The following is a 27143-nucleotide window of genomic DNA, read 5'->3' as shown; positions in this document are numbered from 1 at the left end:
CCACACCCCCTCTCGCAGGTTTCAATGGCAAATATTATCCAGGCACAGGTAGGTTTCCCCTTTTCATAGTCACCAGTCTGGTGTAAGTACAAGCCAATAACTACTTTCTATTTGTTATTTTTTTTCAGTTCTATTCTAGCGACCCCTAGCTATTGGAGCGCTGTACATTTATGGTAGACATGGGGAGATTAAGTGGTTTGCCCAGAATTACCAGATGTTGAGGCGACGCTGAGACTCGAACATGGTTTCTCAGCTCCAAAGATGCTAGTTCTCTCCACCTCCAGGATACGGTCCATGCAGTGAGAATTGCGTGCTTTGCATCCGTCTTGGTGACATCCACTAGGTCCTTGACTGGTTGCGGTTGCGCCGGTATAAAATGTCACTGAAACCTCGCTGCGTCTTCCATGTTGTGATATTTAAAAGGGACCTAGCTTAGTCTTAAGCTGCCAATAACGCCACATCTTTGACTGCACATGGCTGCGCTTTCATTAAGTTTCCCTTACTTTCTTAGAGGTTATAAACCCCTCTCCTCACTGTCTGGAGGATGTGGCAGGGTCAGGCAGGGCTGTAAGTGGCTGGGTATTACCTGTGCTGAGCACCAGCAGTTTTTAGGTCTAGCGTCTAGCGTTGCAGTGCGTAGCACTGCTCGCGCAGCGAGAGACCTCTTGTAGTGGGTTTGAAAACTAATCTATGAATCGCACAAGCTTGTGCGTGTGCTTTTCCTATTGGCCTTTGCGTGCGTCTTTTTAACAAAGACAGCACGCAATTGGCCAAAGGCGGGCGCATTGCTCGCCCATGGCCTATTGGTGTCGGTTACCCGCAGGCCCGACATCTGTTTGCAATTATCGTGCACAGAGGCGTGCGCGATAATAGGAAACAGATGTCTCGGTGTGGCGCGCGAGCGCGCACCACTCGTGGGTTTGTTGCTTTGTTTTTTACTGCCACAGGTTCTTTCACAATCTTCTTCAGGACTCATAATGGAAGCAAGATTATTGACTTTGTCAACGCTTGTTTTTGGTAGACTGAAATGTGCTCTGTTATTTGATGTCAGGTGCCACACACTTCAGCGGAAACAGCCCCTGGTGGAAGGCAGACTTAACCCGGCAGCTAGCACTGTGCACTGAACCCAGAGAGAAATCAACATACTGTATCTGGTAGTTAGTACTATGGTACCTGGCACCGCGCGCTGCACTTGTGAGATGGCAATGTGACTGCACTGAGCAGGCACAGGCCGACAGACAACACAAGCATCTGCCTCTGACCTTTGTACCGTGGAGCAGGTACCGCTCACTGCATTTAGCCATAAAGAGTGCGCCTAGCTCCAGGTCTCATGCCAGGTATCCGCTACAAGGCACGGTGCCGGGCGGCTGGTACTGTGCACTTCACAGAGCAGCGGGTATGATTATGCCCTGTGGCTGACAGTGTGCAGCGAACACGTGGCTGGCACCGCTTTGTGAATGTGAAGGTGGTAGGGCACACTGTGACCACTGGCTGGCACTGCCTACTGAAATCCAAGGCTGGCACTGTACACAGGACGTAGCAGAAAGGATTAGATTCGTTGCTGGTAGAAGGCACTGCACCCGGATCTGAGCCGCTTCTTCGCACTGCAGCTAGCTGCTGGTGCCGGACACTGTACCGAAAACCAATGTGCTGTGCCACTGCCTGCTGGCTGTGTATACTGTCCCAGGGGCTGCTAATGTGCACCACGCTTCCTGCTGGTACTGTGTGCACTGGGGCCATTAGTGTGCACTGTGCTCCTGGTACTAGGCACGGCCCCTTGGCTGCTGCTGTGCACTGCAGCAGTCTGCTGGTTCTCCTCTCCACTGTACCTTGGGCTCCTCTGCACCGTCACTGCCTGCGGGAACTGTGCACTACAGCTCCTGCTGGGATGGTGCGCACTGCGCCCAGGACATTTTGTGTGCACCACAGTTGGTTGCCAGCACTGCGCTCGTGGCTGCCTGCTCTCGTGCCCTGCGTCCAATGAATGCAAATGTGCAGACCATTGTTTGCCAGTCAAAAGGCCGGCATTGTACTCTCTATTAGAGCGGACACCACACTGCTCAGCAACGGGTAGTGCAACGCTCTAGTATTCATATCCTGTACCCGAGCACTGTGCCACCTGCCTGTGAGGTGGAAGGCACAGCAAGCGCTGCTAGGGGGATGATCGCCGGCCTCAGCTATAGGTGGTGAATGTCGTGGGTTGCAGTCTACGCATTTTCTACTTCCGTCGTTTTTTGGTTACCGGGGGCCTCTCCTCTCGATGCACCGGTGCCGCATTGCAACCTATACAGATAAAGGCACAATTCGTGGCGCTAAGGATCACTCCACACACACACACACACACACACACACTCTCTCTCTCCCTCTCTCTCTCTGCGGGGGGAGCTCGACACTGGGAAGGGGTCGGGCGAATTTCAGCGCTCTTATGCTCGATAATACACGCAGTGCATAAAACAGATTATGCTCACGCGGTAGTATCACAGCCCCATCCACCCCACACACAGAGACACCCCCTGGGGATACAGCGCAGATTATTCGCTGCCTTCATGTACACAGCGTGGCTGTAACAGACCCTCTGCTATTACTGTAGGGTGGGGGTGCTGACCATTCACTTCCATGAGGGTGGGGAGGGGGTGTAATCTCGGCACGATGTTTATGCCGTCGCTTTAGCAGTCCTCAGCGGATCAGCTGTCATGTGGCGGGAGAGCTCCTCTACCCCCACGGGCGGGGGCACGCATCCTTTGCTTTCAGGGAAGGTGAGGGCACACATCCTTTGCTCTAGGGAACGGTGGGGGCGGCACTGCCCCCTCTTCCATCACCATCATAGACTCACCGGGATGGTTGCTGGGCGCCTTCCCGGGCTCCGAGGCTGCCTCACAGAGAGGGTACTGTCCAATGGATAAGCCCTGCTCTCCGACAAATCCGTGCGCCGGACACGGGAAGGGTTCCTCGCCCGATTCTTGGGGTCTTCGTGGCACTGCGCAGTGTAGACAAATGGGATAACAGAATGACTGGACAGCAATAAAACAAGCATTTGCAATGCAATAGGTCTCGCATTTTAGAAACTTTGACCTATTGGTATTGTAAGTGATAATGCCAGGGCACAAGTCCTAAAAAAAGAAGTGGGGGGACGCTGTCACCGGAAGTGACGTCACAACAGGAATCTCATGAAAAGAAGTGGGGGGACGCTGTCACCGGAAGTGACGTCACAACAGGAATCTCATGAAAAGAAGTGGGGGGACGCTGTCACCGGAAGTGACGTCACAACAGGAATCTCATGAGTATTCATATGCCTTTAGATGACGGGGCATTTCACAGCACTGCTACCCCTGGTCTGTTCCTCTATGTCCTTTGCAACCCCCCCCCCCCCCCACTCCCCCCGAGGGGGTGCCCCAGTTGCACAACGAAGTGCTCAAAAGTGCACAAGATACAGAAGGACACACATTCCAAGCGTTAACCGCCAACGCCTGCTCGCTCCGCCTCCCAATCACTCCAGCCTGCACACACCACCGGTGCCTCTTAAAGTCTCCAATTACAAATATTAGCATATCTTTGGTAATTTACGGGAAACTTCCCTCCCACCCGGGCTCTCTGCTCACACAATGCTGTCCAGGTTTTGGGCAGGGGGGACGGCGTCCACCCGGAAAAACCTGGTAAAATAAGTGGGGGGACGCCGTCCACCCGCGTGGTACCCCGACTCGAGCCCTGGATAATGCCTTTTATTATTGCAGGTTTTCTTAAACACATAAATAAAAGGCATTGTAATTTACAATGCCAGTAGCTCAAAATCTCGCGACTGCGAGACCTATTGCATTGCAAATGCTTGTTTAAAGGAGGTTTCGAAACGGGTCTCTATCCGGCTCTGTTTTGTGCCTGGCACAGGCGGCCTGTTTTGTCCTGGACTACAGTGACAGCAGGCAAATTCATGTGCGCTGCTCGCTTCTCACTAGTGGAGAAGTTATGGCATGACGTCATGCCAGGTGAGCGTTGTAGGGGACGGGAAATCCTTTAAAGAGTCATTTTCTCTCTGGATTCCCCTTCTCTTTTTGAAACTCGGGAGCAGCAACATTGTCGTAGTGTCTGTCACCAGGGCTTTAAGTGGAAGCTTTTTTCAATATTATTTACAAGCCATAGTTGTTGCCTATTTATCGTATGCAACTAACAACCATTGACAAAGCCAATAGTCCTGACTTATTATAGGTACGATGTTACTTGTATCATATATCTGGATGCAAGGATAGAAACAGCAAAATACAAGTCGAGCGGCGCACTATGATAAGCACAGATTTTTTAGGTGTTTTTTAGCCACGCCCTTAATTACATTGGCCACGCCCCTTTGAGAGACCCTCAGTTTTTTCATCCCACTTAAAGCCCTGGGGTCAGGGATGAATTCCTCGTTTTCCGTAGGGCTCTATTCCCCTAGGGATGGGGACAGGGCACATGATGGTGAGCAATGTAGTCCTTCCATTCGGACCCTTGGCCTCAAGAGGTTGCTGTGGCCCACAAACCCTGTCCTGGAATCTCTCAGCCGAGCCCTGTACGGGAACGTGGATATTGTGTCCGAAGACCATCCAAGGACTTGTATGCATTGATGCAGCAGGTGCAGTGGCACCAGGCCCCTGAGGCCTCAGGGGATCCACGGAACCCTGAGTATTGATGTACTCCTGACAGGGCTTTGGTTTTGGTCTGGAACAAAATTTTTAATAAACTCCTTGGGTTAATTATATTCCACAATTGTCTGTATATTTTGTCCGGCTTCAAAACGGCCCTAGCTTCTAATGCTGTTCTCTTAAGTTTAGATGCGCAGTAGTTTGTAGCTGGGCCGCCCGGTCGGCTGCTGTCGATACATAGTTGCATCTCTAGCTATTCCACGCTACGGAAATGGGGAAGGCCCCTTTGCTTATTCTTTGCGGCTCGTGTACTCGTCAGCCTATGAGAGACGTTTCCTTGCAACAAACTTAGTTTCTGCTGTGGCTTGCTTCAAGGTCGACTCGTTGTTATTAAATATGAACATTTATTTGAAACTCTTGTCTGCTTTTTGTTCCCTCAGACTTAGGGACAGGGGTTGACCCTTTTGTGTTTTGGAAGACCCCCAGTGTAGAACCTCATGTCTACAAAAGTCAATCTAATAATTAATGTGAAATTCATGCGAAATATTCAGATAGTTAGAAAACATGTTTTTGGTTTGTCGTCTGATTGCACCTGTTCATTTGCAGTGGCAGAAGGTTTTTTCAGGAGAATGTTGGAGCTCAAGATATTTGCAGACTCGGAATGTGGAAAGCTATTTATTAATTATTTGTAAAGTGTGGCTGTTCTTGAAGGGCATCTTTGTGCTAGGACTGCATAAAACATGAGTGACCAGAACAAACAGGCCCATCGGAGGGCAGAGCCAACAAACAGGACAGGGAACATTAACAGAAGAGACGAGTGTTTAACACCTTCCTAAAGGCGTAAAAATCAGTGTTGAGGTACAGCGGCATTGGAAGTCTGTTCCAGAGTTGAGGGCCTAGAACTCTAAAAGCTTAAAGAACATAATGAGTGTTCTTAACGGGTGGTACTGTCGTGATAGCAAGAGAGCCCAATCGTGAATGTCTCTGGGAGTAGGTAGGGGAAGGTAAAGAATGATCATGTCCAATACAAATTTGGGAAAGGTTTGCAGAAGGCCCTGTTACAGATAAGAACTTCCAGGTTCACCTTGTCTGGCCTATGACCGCTAATTGTTGTGATCTGCCTGCATGGAATGCCTTGTTTGCGTAACTCACAACCAAACTAAGCACAAAATGAATCTGATTTGTTACCAACACTAAACGCTCCGCCCCTGAGGCACGTCCGATTTGGATTGTATCTCCTTAACCAATGCACGGCAGATCTTGTAGCCCACCACTTTGGCGAGTTTCCTTGCTCACACCTTTAAAGTCAGTGCCATAATGTTTGTGGACTGAGGCCCTATTCACAAAGAGCCTCCGCAGTCATGGTGGAGGCTCCACACCTGCGGCAGAGGCTCCGCGATGAGAATTCTGTTTGTGGAGCCTCCGACACGACTGCGGAGGCTCTTTGTGAATCGGGCCCTGAATGTTTGCTTATATTTAGCCCGCCAGCCCAAAATGGCCGACGGTAACCATGTTTCCTTCATAGAAGGTCACCTGTGACAACAGTCTTTGAGTCTGTAATGCCCAGGTCCATTGTCCAACTACCAGGAAGTGTAATTGTGTCAGATCGGAGAATGACACGGATTTTGGAAACAATTTATCAGTTAGCCTCCTTTCGGGTGAAAGGTTTAGACTGGTCTTGGAAGTCTACCTACTTAAGAATCTCCTTTTAGCTGCATTGCTGTTGTCACAACAGTTGAAGTAATTCCTATTCTGCGTTTGAATTCTACAAATTAATATCTCTAGGTATTTGCATATCTGCAACATGTCAACATATTCAAACGAATCTCCATGTGGCCCTTTCCGTCATCACATTCAAAATGTATTTCAGTATGGGTCACCTCCCTCTACACATCTTTGCGCACTGGCACAGAACGTACTCCAACATTTGGTCAAATTTCCCTAACATTTGCATTTTCTGTGAGCTTGCAAATGAACACAACAGCCACTTGCGCCCTGTATGAAGGCAGGAACTCAACTGGCTCCCCTTGCCGGCCTGCGCCATCTTTGAAATCAGCGACATCATTCACAAAGACATGGCAGCCAGCACCCCACTTAGCTGTCTGATGAGCTCACCGTCTCTGGTGGCTTAAGGCACACCCGCAATCAGGACGCCATCCGACTGGAAAACAAACAAGTGTCAAAAACCAAGCCACAGGCCTGTTCCATCTATGCACCCAGGATCTGGAACACCAACCATGTATCCATCAGGACTACACCAACCCTGATTCAATTTAGGAAAGTAGAAAAACCACTTAAAAAAAAAATACATCACATTGCAGTAACAGCACACTTCTGCCCCCAGAAACAGTCTATCTCTACAATCACTCGGAGACTATCATAGACCCAGTACTGCGCTTCTGTGCCTCTTGGCTAGGCTCACACTAACCAAATAACACACATGCATGCACAGTCTTTGTCTGTTGTTTACTGTCTGCTATCCAGTTCAGGAGATGACTGCCCTAGTATCTCAATAAAATAATTGGGATCTCCTCTGCCTAGCAAAAACAATGTAGATGAAAGGAGTTCAACAAATCCACCTGCATTGGATCAGAAATAGTAAAGGTTGTTTTTAATTGGCACAGAGATCCCTACACTGACTGATGATCAGGGAAAGGGTAATTTAAAAATAAATAAATAAATAGGATGTCCAACATAGGTCCAGGAGGGCTGGATCCATATGAAGCTACCCCAGGCTCAGCAATTGTGCCATACACATTACACAATTGTATAAAAACTTAAAATACATTCTGAAACGTATTTTCTAGCAGTGACCTTGATGAAAACCGATCCTCAAAATGATTTGGTTAACAAAATGTGAACGCATGAGAATTGTGAAAAACAATCTAGTTTCATATAAAATGGTCTTTACCATTTGAATGCGGATCTTGGTGTTTGGTGTTTTTGGCACCCAGATATTAGGAGCAAAAGAGCTCAAAATGTTTTAGAAGTGTTGGGACCAAGGTTAACTGAGACACAATATTTGTCTTTCCTCAACAAAGGTACCATGGGCCCTGCTTTTAACACCGCTAAAATCGGCTATGGTGGTCAATTTATCCTGGACTGCCATCACTCCCTTGTACACAAGTTCCAGAGTACAAAATTCCACGATCATTTGTCTTTTGACTTCTTAAGTATAATCTCCCCTGCTGTAACAACCTTCCAATGGGCGCCCTTTTTTAACCAAAATAATTTCATTTATATCCCGGTCTCTTGTCCAGCACGCCTGCCATCTCAAAGAGCTGGAGTCCTCCAAAAGAATGTTAATCATTGCAAACCCACACCACCCCACCTATTGTGTGTCTATCACACTCCTGCACCTACTTCTCTGTGGCCGCCACACTAGTGCACCTCCCACGCTGTGGCCACCACACCCGTGCACCTCCCGCACTGTAGCCACCACAGCTGTGCACCTCCTGTGCTGTAGCCACCACACCCGTGCACCTCCCGCACTGTGGCCACCACACCCGTGCACCTCCCGCACTGTGGCCACCACACCCGTGCACCTCCCGCACTGTGGCCACCACACCCGTGCACCTCCTGCGCTGTAGCCACCACACCCGTGCACCTCCTGCACTGTGGCCACCACACCCGTGCACAGCCCGCACTATGGCCACCACACCCGTGCACAGCCCGCACTATGGCCACCACACCCGTGCACCTCCCGCGCTGTGGCCACCACACCCGTGCACCTCCCGTGCTGTAGCCACAACACCCGTGCACCTCCCGCGCTGTAGCCACGACACCCGTGCACCTCCTGCGCTGTGACTACCACACTTGAGAACCTGCTGCGCTGTGGTTGCCCCACTTTTGCCTCACCTGCTCTGTGGCCACCACATACATACACCTCGTGTTCTGTGGCAACCACATTTGTGCTCATGCTGCTTTGTGGCCACCACCCTCGCGCATGCCTCCCTGTATTCTACGGCAGAGCTCGTAGTAGCACCTTCTCTTCCTTGAAGCATGTCTGTGCAAGTCCCTTTCTTCAGTCCATTAGGGATAGTAAAGATGGTGCTGTGTGAAAACCTAGACAACAAACATATTTGTGCTAAACCATGGGTGTCAAAATATAGATTGCCTAAATCTCAGCCTTATGCAAGTATGTCCCTTCAAAAATGTCGGTGTTAAATTCCTAAATCCAGTCACACTCACTTCACAAATTTAGTGCAACTGTGTTTATTTACTATTCTAACTCCACTCTATGTAAACTTGAATGCAGGTTGAATGTTTTGTAAGGAGATATTAATTCAAGATTTAGTGTTTTTTGTTTAGTCTTCATTTGAACATGCTACCATTAAACATTACCAGGGCCTTTAAAGGCCCTGATGATCTGCCTCTTCGTCCTGTAACCAGGTATTGTTTGGTGTCAAAAATTCCTAGTTGTCCATTTTCATTTTCACAGATGCCTATCAATTGATCCCTGAAAGTAAGCTGGCATTAACTGCGAAATATGTATGTGATTAAAAAATAAATGAGTAGTACGGGCAAAAAGTGAAGAAAGACCACCCCGGCTTTGAAGGGTTAAACCGTAACACACTAACTTCGGATCACTCTCAACATCACTTCATGCCAAAGCACAGGTACGTAGCAACACCACACTCCAGAAGCATAACTGGACCTCATGCGCTGGAACCAACGTCTCCCTCATAAAACACCCTACATCCAACACACGTCCAACCACAAGCTCCAAAAGGTCGCCCTGTAAAAGATACTTACACAGGATAATCAAGCAAATTCTTAAACTTGTATAATTCCTACTGTTTCTAAGTCGCACAAATGGTACCTCATTGCTGCGTTCAGAGCGTCACCTTGAAAAAAGGGTAAATTGACGGAAAAACAGACCAATTAATACTCATTGTTTAAAAACTAAAATCTATAGTGCTGGCCCTACTGTGTGCGTGTGAGCGAACATTGGGATCTCATGCCTACATGGTCTTTCAAATCGGTGTTTCTGCTTCCTTGAAGTTGGAGGCGTTGTTGGACCATAGAACATGAAGGATCTCTCCGCCAAACGCCCCGTCTGCCTCTGGGAAGAGTTAGTTGTTGGACCATAGAACATGAAGGATCTCTCCGCCAAACGCCCCATCTGCCTCTGGGAAGAGTTAGTTGTTGGACCATAGAACATGAAGGATCTCTCCGCCAAACGCCCCATCTGCCTCTGGGAAGAGTTAGTTGTGGGAGGTCCCCTATTGGTGCGTGGGCGGGTGATACATCTGGAGCAGTCTCATGACTTGGGCAACTGCCCGCGCGAGGCATGATGCTTCTAGTCTAGCTCGCTGTTTCATCGAGCGCCAAGACCGTGCCTTCGGGGCTGGAATAACGTGGACATATCGTTACACGCCAAAAATAGGATTGGCTACTCGGGTCTGAGCTCTCGAATTCTTGCAGTTGCTTGCCAAGAGGTCTAATGTAAATACCACTGAAAGAGCTTAGGCGGGAGAAAAACCCACTTGAGCACCATAGTGAACCGGCACGCCAGCAACCATACTACGATAATCCTGCCCGGGCACACATGATTGGCTTTCTCCAACAGCAACCCCTTGTGGTTCAAAAGATGGGCTACATCAATTGCAAGAATTAGGTTTTCTACCACCGGAGAAGAACGAGAAGGCTTGCCATGGTTGTGGGCCGGCCAAAAGTGAAAGAGGTCAGCTTCACCAAGTTTAGTAGCAAACTCTGTCTACACTACTAGTCTGCCTACAAGTAGCCAGTACAGTGTGCTCATTCCTGGATGTGCACCTGAGGATCAGCTCCTTGCAGATGACCACCTCCCTCACAACCTGATTATATCCGAAGGTCAGTGCTTAATTTGAGCCTGTGGTTGCAGGAGGGGCCAACGGGCACTCATGTTTGGGGACCGGCACTTATTTTCACTCTTTAGACCATGACCCAGATCAAGACAGAGAAAAGCACAAAAGGGGTAAAGAAAGAGAAAGTAGGACTAAAGTGACAAAGAAAGAAATCAGTGAAGGAGGAACCTGCAAGAGTGAGATAAAGAGGAAGGTGTAATCAGCCTTTGTATACCCCACCCTAACCATCAATAACGCCAGCCACAGGCGGAACAGAACACTGGGCCCTGGCACTGATTCTTGTACAAATTAAGCACTGCCGTAGCTTAAGATGGAGCCAGGAGTCATCGGTGTACTCCTGGTGGCCATGCAGTTGGCCATTCTTGATGATCTATGTCAGCAGAAACAAATACATATCTAGAAGCTGCTTGGAGGTCCGGGACCCATCTTAGCGACACCAGCCTGTAATGCTTTAATTTGAGAGGGGCGGGCTGGCAATTTTGACTTTGTGAATGCAACAAACCAGAGTGAATCGCTGATAAAAATGCAGATTCTTGGCATGGCCGAAGAGGTCAGCTTGGAAGAAAAGTGTGTTGGGGGGCTGGCATGTTAGAGTACCCATAAAAATGAAGGACTAGTATTGCATAACTTCATGAACCTGCACTGGGTACTCAGCCCCCTCTTTGCTTCTTATTCTAAGGAAAACCTCCACCTAGTTCAGATGATTTTCATAACTGAATCTTCCCTTGGCTGTAATGCGTTCAAAAGGCTCCTTAAAGGTTCTAAGAAATAAATATCGTGTACTGTTTCCATCCTTCCAATATGTTTTCGTATATACAGTGGCCAAACCTGAACATAGAATTCAAACCTTGTTTTGCCCCCCTCCCCCCAAAGTCTGCGTTGATGTTTTGTGCACGTTCTCCCAAACCTTCTAAACTGAACTTTGCCTGCCCTGTTTATTCATGCGTTAGACCATCATCCTCTCATATTAAAAATTACAAAACGTACGAATAATAAATCCTAGGCCCGGCTCAGCACTCGGTATGTCCACTCGAGGGCAATTTCCAATTTGCAAACTTTCAATGCACTTCTTGAGCTTTCTGTTTTCCCTAGTGAGCCCCCCTCCCTCCCCAGCATTTTCAGAGCACCTTCACTGACTGTCTCCAGGTGCATGCAAAAGTTAGTCATTGTCTGTTCCCTGCCACCCCACTTCCATGTAGAACTGAAGGCAAACTCACACCTCAAACTGACACCTCATTGATTGAAATTTGCAAGGATTTCTGTTTGGCCTTCTTAAATTTGGGCTATTTTCATGTTTACTTGTGCTGGATCGGGGTTCATCATGTTGGATACCCAGAATTCGTAACTACCATTTCAATAGGTCTGATTCTGCTTCAGTAGGGCATAAGCCCACCGGCATATCCTACCTGGGATTACTAGCATCTGGGGTGCCTCCACCTTGATGTAGAGATTCCTTTACTGATGGTGAAAAGGAACTGCCCTAGTGTTGTTCCAAATGCAACCTTACTCTGTGTGCTTCGTGTTTCATAAAATGGATGCACCTCTGTCGTCTCCCACCTGCACTGTATTATTTATTTCCCTATGCATCAGTAGGACATAGCTCACTATCCATAATAGTGGATAATACCTCAGGTGGTCTGTTCACCCAACACCCCATTGCGTCCCTCGCTCACCTCTACGCTCTTGCCACTGTACTTTGAATGGATTGTTAGTCTGAAGAATGAGTCCACTTGGGAGTTTGCCCCTCAATGTGGTCATAATCCCCTCTTTGGCAATGACTCCTCTAAGGCAACCATGTGCGGAATAGGGTGGGTGTCTTCGAAGGTTGGTGTGAGCTTTCACTGTGCTACAGAAGATGCGATTCAAGTCACACATTAGTCAGACCATCTTTGTAACCTTGAAGGATTCTTCATTTTGAAAAACTTTCTTTGCTGGAAAAGCACTCCGTGTCGTGTTTAAAAATGGTGCTTGGTCAGGATGCAATGAGAATACTGTTTGTTATTGGGGAACTTTCGACGATTAAGTGTTAATTTTGTCCAAGTGCATCTCCATGTACCCTGTACAGTTCAGTGCCTTAAGACAGTAAGTTCAAACTTTGGGGTGGACCTTTTGGTGAAATCTCAATCGCTTCGACACAAATGACTCCTAGATGTCCCACCATTGGTGAATTGTTTTGTTGCCAGATTAGTATTGTTAACGGCTGCCCTCCATAGCGCTAAATAACATCTCCTTTCACACATGGTGGGCATGGGTTACTTACTTTAGAAGTACATAGAAAGGTTTGTCACTTTTCTCCGGATCTGCTGTCTCTTCTCAGTCTATCTGGTACACCCTTGACGACTTTATGTCCAAAGCATAGCGGCATTTCTCGCACTATCTGTCTCCACCTTGCGCAAGTGGGCTTACCGAATTCCCCCATAGCAGCTAATTTCCCATCGCTTACCCCATTCCCTTATCTCCCCCCTTCCCCTTTCGTTTTTCTCCCATCTATTGTCTCTCTGCTTTTCTACTGTTATGCAGATCTTATCCTGTTGGCCTAGCGACCTTTTGTTTAGCTTTTATCGGATATGCCTCGTCTCCTGTATCCATGTTTTATTTCTTGTAGCCATTAAGCCCTTGTACTTTCGTCCATTACGAAAAGCAATTTTAGAATATATGCTTAGATTAATATGGTGGTGTTGACATTTACATGTTATGTCTCTTGTTCTAGGATTTTGGCACCTTATGGTCAATCCCCAACTTATATATGCGATCAACTATTATTGGCATTTATTGTGTTTGGCATCCATATGCCAGATTGGGCCTTGTATGCTATGCATCTTTTCATTGCTTTCTCTATTTTCTAGAAATTTCAAAATATTTTGAACCGAAAGAAAAGGCTGCCCTCCTTCCGCGCTTCAGCATATAACTTACCTTCCTAAGGAACAGATGTTCCTTCCTTGCTTGTTCTATTGTCCCGCAACGTTGTATCATAGGAAATGCTTCTGTAGAGGTTTTGCCACAAAAGTGAGGTATGTTGGCTGGTGAAACTTAAATGATCACTCCACTTGCTGAAATGTGCAGGCAGATAAATGAGAAGGGTGTCATTCCAGATAGAAACTTGAAAGAAATAAAAACAAAAATATTGGCAAAGCCAATAGCGATCTTCAGTGGCACATATGTGCTTTGCGAGGGATTGGCTTCCCCACTCCTTTCAGGTGGCCGCCTGGCATGCGCAATGTCCATCTTGGAAGGATTTTTCACAAAACAAGAGAAATCCTTCAAAGATGTCTGCCATGCCTGTGGAATGGCCATCCTGATATTTCTAATGCTTTAAGAAAAATACGTCTAAAATGGCTGCTGCATGTGTGTGTACATCTGCAGCGTCCGTCTTTGAAGCAACAATGATTCTCTTGTGTCAGATGCCCCACCCTCCTGAAGGAAAAGCATGAGTCAAGACCATGGAAACGTTGGATAAAACGCTACAGACTTGACTCCAACATTTGATTTTGCATTGATAAGACTTGGAAGAAAAGAAGTTTGGGTTGAAAATCTCCTACTACAAAATATTTCGAAAACCACAAACCCAAATACCTAAGTGTAACATGTGATTCTTTGAGGTTGAAGGGAAATGACAACAAAATTGGCCCCTGCAAGATGAATCATTTGTAGTGTTGATTATTTCTGATGAGGCCAATTAGACTATTACAATTTTAAAGATGCTCTGAAGCACTCCTTTCAATTTCACGCCTTGACGATCATTTGAAGATCTTTAGTGAGTGCGTCAAAGTCGAGAAATAGCCTCGTTTAACAATTTTTCAGGTTTCTCTGTGATAGAGCAGAGCTTGTTCAGAGTCAGACCCCAACGTTTCTAACTTACGTTTTCGAATCACACTGAATGAGCATACATCCCTCATCAAAGATAATTTGTTGACATTTTGTTCCTCAATTTTCAAAATAGTTTTTTCGTGATTTGTTTTCCAAGATAACAGGAAATAAACGTTTTCTAAAGTGTAGGTTCCTGAAAATGGAAGCGTGTAAATATTCACAAGGTCTAAAAATAGATCTGTCAAATGTAGCAGGAGGCAAGGTGTCTGCAGGGAGGTCTAGTTACTTATTGGGTTTTGTTAAGCAGGTGAATTTTCACTGGTAAAGTTTTAGCATTTTCCCTACTGTGAACTCCATAATATTTTGCAGGTAGACTCATTCATGCACAGGCGAGTTCTCTGGTTAATCTTTAGTTTGCAAATTGTTGGTATGACATTCCTTTAGTGACCCGACTCTTGACTGATTCGGTATTTGGCTGCTGGTCAGCATGGACTGCAGTGTCTTTAATAGGCTCCTTTGCGTGCAAAGGGCTCAAATCCTTCTTTCATCGCTCACTGATGTAGGCCGAAGCTATAATTACCGTGCTTGCGAAGAGTCTGCATCAGGTGCCGTTAATTTAGAGGAGAGGCCGCATGATGTGGATCCTCCCCTCTCGCCATGTGATTCCAAAACTTTTCTTTGCCCAAACCATGCTTGTCTTCTAGACAGTTGCTTAACCATTCTGTCATGGAACCTTGTGCAAGGAAGGAAATGGGCCACTGGCTGCTGCTTGAATAAAAAAAATATTAATCTGCAGTCCGTTCGCCTTCTTGAGTGTACAAAAGTGTGTTTATAGGGTGAGCGCGCTGGTAAACTCCACTCCGCCGGCGGTTGGCAGAGTTCTGCCAAACTGCGTGCTCCAAGTAGAGCACGGAGTGGCAAAACTCTCCAAACTCTGCCGGCAGAACTGAGTTTACCCCCCACTCCTAGTAATAGTCCAATGAAACTTGCACTCATTTCCACACATGGTTTAGTGAAAAAACATTTACTTAGCATCTTGTGTCTGAATAACCTCTGTGTTGGCCCGGACTTGGCGGATCAAAAGCAGATTTGGCAAAAATAATCAACCCAATCCTGCTCCCTTCATCCTCATGTGCTACCACTCTTTCCATCCATTCCTTCTCTCTCCTTGTCTTCGCCCTCTCTTATCACTTTCTCTGTACCTTCTCTCTCCATCCCACTCTTTCTCTCTCTTGAAGCCTCCCCGTGCCAGCTGCAATTAACCGTGAAGAGCTGGAGAAAGTGACAGAGATGCCAGGAGTGGCCCTGGACCTTCCAAACAGGCCCCTGCCCACCAGGAAAATGGCAGCTAGGATAAAATGCCAGTTCAGCCACTGTATGAGATAGATTGCATCGAAAGTTGCCTTTAATGGTTCACATTTAAGCCTTAAAGATATATTTCTAAGTTGATCATTTAGCCCACCTCCATCCTACCTCCAGAAATGTAACCATGTCCTCTTGATTTCATCTAATTTAGAGTGCTCTTTTGTAATTAAATAAATATTTTCATTTTATGTTATGGATTAGATTTCAAGGTCACTTTATACACCTAATCTGGTTTTTTTCTCTCTTTCTCTTTAGGTTACCCAAGACAAAATCATCTGCCTCCCCAACCATGTCTCAGCAGAGGTTCTGTCGGACATTACCTGCGAAGAGTTTGCCCAGCAGGCACACAATGTCTCAAATCAAACCACACCCAAGGCTGAGGCGCGAGAAATGAACGGGCTGAAGAACAACTTGGATTTGCAGCAGTATAGCTTCATCAACCAAATGTGCTACGAGACAGCCCTGCACTGGTACGCCAAGTACTTTCCCTACCTTGTTGTCATTCATACTCTGATCTTCATGATCTGCGGTAACTTTTGGTTCAAGTTCCCTGGTACGAGCTCCAAGATTGAGCATTTCATCTCCATCCTGGGCAAGTGCTTTGATTCTCCTTGGACAACACGGGCTCTCTCTGAGGTCTCTGGGGAAAACCAAGAAAAGCTAAACCAAATCGATCTGGAGAAAGACTTCAGACCGGGCAACCTGGATGAGACCATTGAATCCAGCCCGGTCAAAGACCCCACTTCTGCCCCCATCCCTGACAAAATAGTGGCAGAGTCCCCCTCAGCCAGCCTGCTGGACAAAAAGGAGGGCGAGCAAGCCAAGGCCCTGTTCGAAAAGGTGAAGAAGTTCCGCATACATGTGGAAGAGGGAGACATCCTCTATGCCATGTACATGAGACAGACCTTCCTCAAGGTCTTCAAGTTTGTTTTGATCACGATTTATAATGCAGCGTTAGTGGGGAACATCCACTTTATTGTGCCTTGTAGTATTAAGATGGAAGACATGACTGGATATGATAGCTTCTGCTGCAATCACACCAAAGCCCATCTCTTTTCCAAGTTGGCCATAACATACATTTGCTTCCTAGGCATTTATGGACTCACTTGTGTTTATACTCTCTATTGGCTATTCCACCGCCCGCTGAAGGAATACTCCTTCAAGTATGTGAGAGAGGAGACTGGGATCAGCGATATCCCCGACGTGAAGAATGATTTTGCATTTATGTTGCACCTGATTGACCAGTATGACTCGCTGTACTCAAAGCGCTTTGCTGTTTTCTTATCCGAAGTCAGTGAGAACAAGCTGATGCAGCTCAACTTAAACCATGAGTGGACAGTGGAAAAGCTTCAACAAAAGCTGCAGAAGAACGCACAGAACCGCGTAGAGCTTCACCTTTTCAAGCTCTCCGGCCTCCCTGAAACGATCTTTGAGGTCACCGAAATCGAGGCCCTAAAGCTGGAAATGATTCATGATGTCACAATCCCGCCCTTGGTCTCCAAGCTTGTCAGCCTGGAAGAGCTTGACTTGTTCAATTGCCCAGTGAAGCTCCAGTATGCATCTTTGACATTCCTGAGAGACCACCTCAAAGTAGTTCGGGTAAAATTTGATGACATTAAAGAGATTCCTCTTTGGATTTATAATCTTCGGGGTCTTGAAGAGCTTCATCTGATGGGGTTTTTGTCTCAAGATCTCTCCAAAACTATCTCTCTTGAAAGTCTTCGGGAACTGAAAAATCTCAAAACGCTCACCCTGAAAAGCAACCTGTCCAAAGTTCCTCCAACCATCACTGATGTGGCCACCCACCTCCAAAAGCTCAGCATACATAATGAAGGTACAAAGCTCTTAACCATGAACAACCTAAAGAAATTGTTTGCCCTGCGCGAGCTCGAACTGATTCACTGCGATCTGGAACGGATCCCTCACGCCATCTTTAGCTTGACCAATCTTCAGGAATTGGACCTGAAAGACAACAACCTCCACACGATTGAAGAGATACTCAGTTTCCAGCACTGCCGTAAGCTGACCTGCATGAAGCTTTGGTACAACCACATTGCCTACATCCCTGACCACATCCGAAAACTTAAGGGCTTAGAACAGCTGTACCTCAACCGCAACAAAATCTTGGTCCTCCCTTCTCAGCTTTTCCTTTGCAACAAATTGAGGCAGTTGGATTTGTCCAACAATGAAATTCGTGAAGTGCCCCCAGAAGTGGGCATTCTGCAGAACCTCCAGTATTTCGCCATCACCTCCAACTGCATTGAGTCTCTACCCAATGAGCTCTTCTTCTGCCGGAAGCTCAAAACTTTGAAGGTGGGGCACAACAAGATTAGTGTCTTGTCTCCAAAAGTGAGCAACCTCACATTGCTGACCAAGTTGGAGCTCAAAGGGAACCGCCTCGAGGTCTTGCCCCTGGAAATCGCGGAGTGCACTGCCCTGAAACGCAGCGGCCTCGTTGTTGAGGCTGCACTCTTTGATCTGCTGCCTTCGGAAATTCGGCAAAAAATGAGTGATGAATGATGCAAATTATCAATGATTGCAATTACCCAAAGATTTTAAAAGAAAATCCTGGTGACCAAAATTCTGAGGAAAGCCATTGCACTCGGGTCGGGAAGGAGAGTGCCTCTCAGTGTTATAGCTTTTCTTTGTTTACACTGGCCAAGCTATAAAAATGCTTGGTCATCGATACAACTATGAGCGAAGCAAGCCATATCGGAATTATTTATTTGCTGGCATTTTATGGTTTTATTGGGAATGTTGATAAATGACCAGTTTGTGCCTTTTAGTGGTGCAAATATTTTAAAGACTTGACACAGTAGGGCTGGTTCCCTCCAATGCTTTAATTTAGTCAATAGGGTGGTATATGTTAGGGCAGCCATCTTTAGAAATGAGGGCGCCATTGAGTAGTCATTGATGAAGAAGGAGTGGGACAATCTAGAAGTGCTAAATGGGAGATCGCCTCTTCATTGGGGGGGGGGGCTGAATTGGAGGGTCTCCTGGTGTAATGTAACAAATAGGAACCTTCTACTTTGTCCCAATTAAATATTATTATATGACGAAATTGAAGTGTGGGTGGATTAAAGTTCCCCCATTGTTTGATAATGTGGTGCTTTTCGCTGTTGCCAGTATTGGAACCCTGCGGACGCTGCTCTTATGGCAAGACACTGTTCTGCTTCAGTTTTTGCCCCTTTTGGGTGGTAAGTTTGGTCACCTTGACACTTGAGTAACCTGGGCAAATACTGATTGGAAAAGTAAGTTGAGGTGGGTGGCCTCTTAAAACATGTTGCACTACACCCAAGGGTCTGAAACTCTAGCACCGTACAACAATTGATTAAATGTACTTTTTAGGTTTAACCAAGTACATAAAATGCTGCAGACGTGAGGGTTCAAAAATATTTTTACCTTTATGGTATGCAGGAAAAGAATGGGATTCCACTGGGAAAGCCCTTTGTAAATATTTATGGATTTACTCCTATTGTGGCCAGAGTGTCATGGATCCTAGTGCAGGGAAGGAAACTGCCCACCTGGCTGCAGCACTAATGGAAGCTATGCCCCTGGATTAACTCCTGGCTCTGCATATTCAGCAGACACAGATAATTCTACAGCTTGAAAGGAGGATAGAAAATGACACTTTGAGAAAGTGCCTGATGATTGTTTACTAAATGTTGCAGTACATCAAAGAATGCAAAAATGTCTAGAGGTTTGAAAAATCAACAAGTCATAAAAAACTATACCAATCTGACCCTACTCTGTACACTTCCACTGGCTCTTTTTTATTTCAGTCCATTACTCTGTGACAGGACTCCCCTAATCCACTTCCTGTTCTGTTTATGGCAGACAGCTGCTTCTCTTCAATTTTCAAAACCTACTCTACGGCGTGGGTTATTTTTTCAGTTCGAAGAGATGGAAACACTAAGGATGTTGCTTGTAATAGCCTGCATTTTGGAAGTCTGCTTTCCTCTCCCTCCCTTTTACCCAACTATCCTTTTGCTCCTCGTTGGTTGGGACTCAGGGTGAAATGTCGCCTCTCGTGCATATGGAAGCCTCAAGTCTTGTTCTTTGAAGACTTCGGCCAAGATGTCGGGCTCTGTAGTTTGTTGAGGATCTCTTGGCAGTGCCAGTGGTGAATGAAAGTGAAGCCTTAGATATTTGGGCTGCTCAAAACCCAAGCCTATCGCTGGCCCAACCATTGGCTGGCCCTTCATTTTTTTTTTTTTAAACTGAACCCAAGTATAGCTTACAGCAGCCAGTTGTGGTGGTGAAGACCATGAGATGGGACAGTTTAAAGGATCCTCTCTGATTTAGGCGTTTTCAAATGGGTCCAAAGCCACCTTCCTATATGACCTGGTTATCAGTCTCTCCCCAGCTATTCCTCGACGGCAAGCCTCTCGTCTTGTGTGACGCTTGGTGACCTGGTTGAAGAGCTCTCTTCTTCAAAGCCTACCTCAGACATGGCTTGAAGATTAATTTAGTGCCTATCCATCCGCCAGATGGAGCTTTGGCACAGTGGCGAGCACAGTATCCTAGTAAAGGTGTTCGACTCTTACCACCCAGGTGCACACATATGAGCTGCTCTGGCTCATTGCGTACCCTGGGATGTGGGCTCCTGTCTGTGTCCCCCTTCAACCCCATCAGCCTGAAGTTCTCATTTTGTAACGCAGTAATGATTTTTTTCCCACATTTTGTATTGTTTCAAAGAGTAGTGGCTGTTTTTGGGGGGGGTTCCTGAAAAATAAAACTGTCGTTTTTGTACAAGATTTTCACACCCTTGTGTTTTCTCAAAGGCTGTCTCTGTAGCTTGCTGTCCATGTGGCTCCGCTGTGCACCAAATGTTGGCATTGCCAAAGACATTCTTGATTTTATTTATTAAAGAACAATTGTTTTTAATGTTTTCTGTGCTTTGTATTGCTGTTAACTGTGGGGCTTTGAGAGAAAAAAAACTATTTCTGTTTGCACGTGTTGTCTGTGCATGTCCATGAGCGCAGTTAGCCAATGACGACTGCGCCATACTCGAAATCACCACTTGTTGGAATTGGTTTCTCTTGAACATGACTGCATGCAGTGTTTTGGGTTGTGTGTCTGTCATGTGATATTATGCAGTGTGTCTGACATGTTACAATATTTGTTATCATATTAATCATTATAGTGACCCTAATTTTCTAAATAGCCACCTGCATTTTTCAAATAAAAATAAATAAATGCAGGAAGCATGAGGTCGCCAGACGGATGTAAGCAGTGGGATTGTAATTTTGTGAGACCAAGATGAATATAATGTCTAGATGGACCCACTGTCCACAACTGTCCTCGAGAAGGCGAACCTGCCCCGCTTAGGGTGTAATACCCTCAGACCAGTTAGGCACATATCGTCTTCTGAGAAATAAATTGTGTCAGATAACCAAACTGAAAATATAGCCCCAGTGCTATGTAGAGCTTAACAGGCCGATATAGCCAGCGTGGGCCAGATGTAGACGATCAGATGTAACTGAGAAGGATGAAAGCAGCGAGCGTGAAATAAGACTCTAGAGCGCAGGTGCCGTGTTCTGCCCTACTTGGAGCTTCCCAGTCAGTCATAACGGAAATTCTGAACTGCACACGTTCCAATAGTACCTGAACTGAAATTCCTATTCCCTGTTTACGGGGCAAGGCAAAAACCATCCAATTGTATTAAACAGGTTACTCCTACATACAAGTTTTCAAAAACACTTGTATGGACTCCATGGAAGCTGAAAATGGGACTGTTCTGATTTATATCTAAATACGTTTAAAAAAAACTGATGTTGCAATTTTTGGGGAGCGCGTTTTAGTTCGGTTTTGAGTCAATCGTCCATCTTGCTTTTTGCAACGCATTCTTCCCCTATCCCAAACAAGCAAGAGATTGAACAGGAGAACGTGGACATGAGGTAATCATTAAAACTAGAAGGTAAATAGTTTCTCTGAAGTTAACTCCCGTGTAACTTACACTCTCGTTTGCACAAGGGATCGTTGCACACACTCAATCTGCCACAATACATCTACCCTCAAGGTACTCCGATGTGGAGTTGCGAACAATAAACCTATGTATCTTCCCCATGTTGAGGTAATCAATATTCTGGTTACAAAGTTTTTGTGAGACAATATTTAAATTCAAGCACAGTATTCGGGTGGGATACCACATGCATGTTATGACACACTGACCTTTAGGTTGGCTACCAAGGTGTCAAAAAGGGGATTCACTTAGGAATTTTGGTTTTTTCAAACTTCTGATCAATACATACTAACGGTACTGCTTATTAAATATGTATATGGCCAATTTGCCTGGTCGAGTTTAACAGGCTCATGATTGCAATCTCAATCAGCTAGCACCAATCGTGACAGCTGGTGTGATGGTGCCATCAGCTGAACTTCCATGCAGTGCCAAACGCATTGACCCTACAGTTTACTAAACTATAATCATTACTGTGGAAGACATTTTCCTGTTAGTGCTGTGTTATCGAGGTGAGCAAGCCAGCAAATTAATATGGCGAGCCAAGGCAGGCATCTGGCTTGGACCTACGAGCCACAACACGAGCTGAGCCATCAAAATACTTGGAATGTAAATTACACAACTAGCTTCAAGTGAAAATGTGCTAAAGACTTTAAAATGAAATGTGTTTTTATTATTTAGTAGTCTTCCACTTTAGTATGTTAACCTACATCACTGCATTAAATGACATTTGTTAAAAGAGAAAGTTTCTAATCACAAACTTAGTGACATTCATGAACCCACCCATGCTCTGATACCATGAGTTGGCCAACTTAGCTGTTTTCAGCCACTTATGTATTGCCGATGTTACTATAGCTGGAGCAACATTAAACAACCATATAAAATAGTGTTTTTGTTTAGGGCACATCCTGATCTAAATTACTTTAAGGTGTTCTCACGTGTGACGATCAAAGAAAATGTAAACACTCTGAGGTGAGTGATTTGACTAAGATAAAACATTGTTGTCAAGTGTGGAAGGCAAGATTTAAACTCAGGTTTCCTGGCTACATGCTGTGCAATTCATCTTCACATCTCATGTTTTATCCGGTTCAGCACAAAAGAGCAGTGCTTTTTGTTCGGTTCTGTCAGGTGGTAATTAATGCACTATGTTAAATATATGGACTGATCATAAGCTAAATTAATCCTAACACAAAATCTCTTTCTTAAAAAGAAAGGTAGAACGATAAAACGGGGCTGTATTTCTGTGCTGACACCAGTGGTCTCCTCCGACTTACTAAAGCACATGAGTTCAGGGCAGCGCAACAGCTCAGTGAAGCAATTGCACCCGTAAGCAAAACCGAGATGTTTGAGATCCCATACAGTTGGATGTCAAGTTACTACAACTCTTCACTGAGACCCACAGAAATGCAGAGCTTGACTGCAGGTTCATTCCACATATAGCTGTGTCTGAACTGGGGTGGCAGAGAGAGCTAAAGAATGATGATGGCTTCAACCCAGATCTGTGACTGGGGGTGAGTGTTTGAAAAGTTTCAGCACTCCGTCCATCATCTCCTTGTTTGCTTTGTTCACCCTAAGTTGGCAGGGTATGCCCAGACGTGGGTCCCTTGCTCACTTTGCCACTGGATTCAAGCTAGCCTGGATGATGAGGGCTGTTAGCCCAAAACCGATCCCAGGATGCTGGTTTCCGATCCAGGGAAGACATGGCTTGGAAGTTCAGGCTTGACTGTTCCCATGAGGCACAGGGTCAAGACTGATTTGCATATAGCTGTGACTGAACTGGGGTGGCAGAGTGAGCTAATGAATGATGATGGATTCAACCCAGATCTGTGATGGGGGGGGGGGGGGGGAGTGTTTTTGAAAAGTTTCAGCACTCCATCCATCTCCTTGTGTTTGCAGATTCATTCCAAGCATGTGTGATTGAACTCACATATACGGGGCCTTCCCTTCTGTCAGCTCCCCTCCTGGCTCTACATTCGGCCTGGCCAGAGAACAGCATGCATACCATGAAAGACTGGACCCATTCTTTTATTTCCATTATAGCTTGTGGAAATCGAAAAAGGGCTGTCACTACAGCAAATAGTAAAGTGTCATTGTATGGTCTGTCCATCTCTTTCTGTGTTCCATTCTGGAAATAAAAAAGGGCTGCTCAGCTGACCCACAATGTGAGCAATAGAAGCAAATGCAACAAAAGACCGAAATGGCATTGGAGGTCACAAAGAGTCCTGGTCCCCTGAAATAAGTGGTGGTGCCCAGCGGCAACCACTGGCACAAATTAAGTCCTGGCTGCCACAATATTATCACTTATGTTTTTTTCGATTCCATCAAATCCTTTCTGTAGATTTACATTAATTGGGATTCACAGTGTTGCCCTTTTATTGTAAGATACATGTTTCTTTGAACTGTGACGTCACTATTACAGTGTTTACCAAGCTTTTCTGATGTTGGATAAACTACCTCCAAGCGCTCTGTGAGGAGTAAGGCTCAAGAACCCTGTAAACTGGGCACGATAAGGCCTTAGAGCAGTGTGAACTAAGTAGGATATGGTCAAAGGGCCCTATGAACTAGGCCATATTGTGTCCAAGAGCCCTGAGAAATGAGTGTGATAAGGCTATAGAGCAGTCTAAACCGAGTGGGGAAAAAGCCCATAAGCAGTATAAAACAGTGCGGGGTTAGGTTAAATAAACAGTGAAAATTGGGGGGATAAGGTTTAGAGCACTTAAAATATGACGGATAATGTCCAAGTGCCCTTTAAACATGGTTAGCTATGAGCCTTGCAAATGTACTTGAATAAGTCCAACTCTCATGTAAACTAGAGTGAATACGGTACGAAACCCTGTGCCCTGGGAACCATGTAAGCGAATGGGATAAGGAGGAAACCTCCTTCAAATTTCCTAGGTAGAATTTAAAGCCCCTGTAAATTGGAAAGGAGAGTGTCAAACAACCTTGTAAACTAGGTAACTGGGGTGCCCAGTTGGTAACGATAAATGACTGGGCCTCTAAGGCTCAGAATGACTCGGCTGTGCAGATGGATGAACGTGATGGGTGGCAGAAGGTGCCCTGCAGAGTTGTACAAGAAGAGACTTCCAACTCCACTGTCGCCATACACCGCCACTGGATTGAAAATATTGAGAGAAGTGACGAAATATCTAGGATGGGAAGGTAGAATCTCAGCCAATGGCATTAAGAGATTCCGCCTCACTGTCAGACCCAGGGAAACTTCGGGGTTTTGCAAAATAGGACTTGATAGGCATCTCGAAATGGGTGACCTATAGGCGGAGGGAGATGCATTTCCCCCCTAAAATATTAGGCAGGAGACTTCCAATTGACAGACGAGGAAGCCTATTGTTTGAATGTCAGACATGCTCTAGTTTCACATATAACAATAGGTATAGAGCTGGGGGAGTCCTTGCCTCTAGAGGATCGACTGCTGGAGGAGTCCGTGCATAAAAGAGCCACATCCCCGGCGTAAAAAAAAGAAATCCAAAATCACTCTGCTGACATCATGCAACAGCTCATGACCAGGTGGGAAGAGGGATATGGAAGAGCTTGATGATGTCTAATTGGAGGAGCTGCTGAGGGCCGCTAGAGAGGTAAGAAAAAAATTGGGTTTGCGGCTTACCCAGCTCCGCATGTTACAACGCTCTTTTTACTTTAAGTCGTCCCTTTTTAAAATGAGGAGGGCTACACCGAATCTTTGCTTGCGGGGATGTGAGCAGGTGGGGACCTTTTACGTTTTTTCACATCACTGCGCTTCCCCCGTTGGACTTGTTGGTTCAGCAAAAAGATATGTGCTGAATGTCCACGGAGAGATGGAGGCCTCAAAAAATCACAAGACCTGGACAATTCTAGATCGGAGTGTCGCCAAATGAACATTGCCAGATTTTGGGGTGCCAAGGACTCTCCAGATATTGAAAATTGGAAAAAATAGATGGACTGGCATATGTTAGCAGAAAAAGTAGTGTATGAAAGAAGGGGCTGCCCCAAGAAATGGGTACAGATCTGGCATAGCTGGAAAATCATATAGTGGACTGGATTCTGTGGGCTCTGACCTGGTACAGCGGTGTAGCGATATTGGTGATGTTTATAGAGAGGGGGTACTAGAATGACTGGGGGCGGATGGGGGAGAAGGGAGGGGTCCAAGGCTATCAGGATCGTCTAATAGTGTAAAGTTTTGTGCGCAAGACCGTGGAATGTTATCTTTGTTGTAACATCACTTATAAAAAGATGTTTTAAAATAAACCTGTAAACTGGGAAAGAAACTAGTTAACTGAGTGGGATAGGGCCCGAAAGACATGCTAATTGGCAGTGATATGGTCCAAGGAGGCCTCTGTTGGACCAAATTGGTTATTGGTAAATTGGTTATAATAAGGTTCCAGAGCCAATGTCCCCAATCCCTATGCATTAGCCAGAATAGGTTCCAATAGCCCTGTTTTAACTGGATAGGACAAGGGTCAAGAACATTATAAGATAAAATTGTTTTGTGGGACCTAAGACCCCTGTAAACTGAGAAGAAAGTTGCCCAGGAAAGCTGAGAACTGAGTGACATAAGATGCACCAACCCTGTAAACTGGGCAGGGTAGGGCCCGAGAGCCATGTCAATTGGGTGGGATAGGGCTCAAGAGCCATATCAACTGGGTGGGATAGGACCCACGAATCTTGTTAACCGGGTGACATAGGGCCCAAGAGGCATGTAAATGGGGTGGGATAGGGCCCAAGAGCCATGTACACCGGGAGAAATAGGACCCAAGAGCCATGTAAAGTTGGTGATATAACAATGTAAACTAGGCACGAAAGGCCAAGAGCCTCTTAATTTGTGCAGGGTAAAGGCCTAAGAGCCCAGGCTCAGATTACGGGCCAGCGATTTGTATACTTTGTGGTATAAGGCACTTTGTCACCGACCACCTGTACCAAACTTGGCATTTACGTCAAATTCCAAGGTGCAATTAGTATTTATAGTGGTAGCTCAGTGCACAAATAACCCAACATTGGTTCTAGTCATGCAATTGGTCCCTAGACATGTGAAAAAAATACAAGTGGTTATTTAATGACTCATCTGCCTCATTTGGAAAAATAACTCAGCACCCAAAGGAAGAAGTTCAATTTTCTCAGTGGTGCGTGTATGAATATTGTATTTCAAAACTGAGCGTATCAAAGCATCCACTGCCCAATGTGTGCACGGCCTACAGCTATCAGGCACAGATTCTGGTTGGATTGACTCAGCCTTTTACACTTTTAAGGTGAATAGGCTGTAAATTTAAAGAAAAAACTGTTTCATTTGACTAGGTCTTGAAACCAAGAGTCAAGAGGCTGTATTTCAATGTGCCTGTATCATTTTTCGTGACCTTTTTTGGGCTGCTACTGCAGGAGTTAGGCACGCCCATCGAGGAATTGGAAGATTTCTGCAAGGGAAGTGCACAGGGCTAGTCATTGGAAGAACATGCAACAATTGTACCCCAGCACGACTGGCTCTTGCAGAAGCTTTAGCCTTTCTAGAGAGATCTAGATTTCCCATGACGTCAATCAACCACAAAGCTGTGCAACAGATATAAT

At 45.8% G+C, this 27143-nt stretch overlaps 1 protein-coding gene across 1 annotated transcript in view; it reads left to right on the top strand.

Moving 5' to 3' along the window:
• LOC146856226 (volume-regulated anion channel subunit LRRC8E-like) overlaps positions 1 to 20515 on the top strand; it is a 169791-nt gene extending 149276 nt beyond the window's left edge. The window contains exon 3 of the mRNA XM_085654288.1: positions 15887 to 20515. Within this exon, the coding sequence (XP_085510414.1) occupies positions 15887 to 18151 (2265 nt within the window). The 3' untranslated portion in view covers positions 18152 to 20515. The remainder of the gene's footprint in view (positions 1 to 15886) is intronic.
• Positions 20516 to 27143: the final 6628 nt, after the last annotated feature.

This window comes from Triturus cristatus, chromosome 4_1, assembly GCF_964204655.1.
Source record: "Triturus cristatus chromosome 4_1, aTriCri1.1, whole genome shotgun sequence".
NCBI lineage: Eukaryota > Metazoa > Chordata > Amphibia > Caudata > Salamandridae > Triturus > Triturus cristatus.
This window is presented reverse-complemented; position numbering and strand designations above follow the sequence as displayed.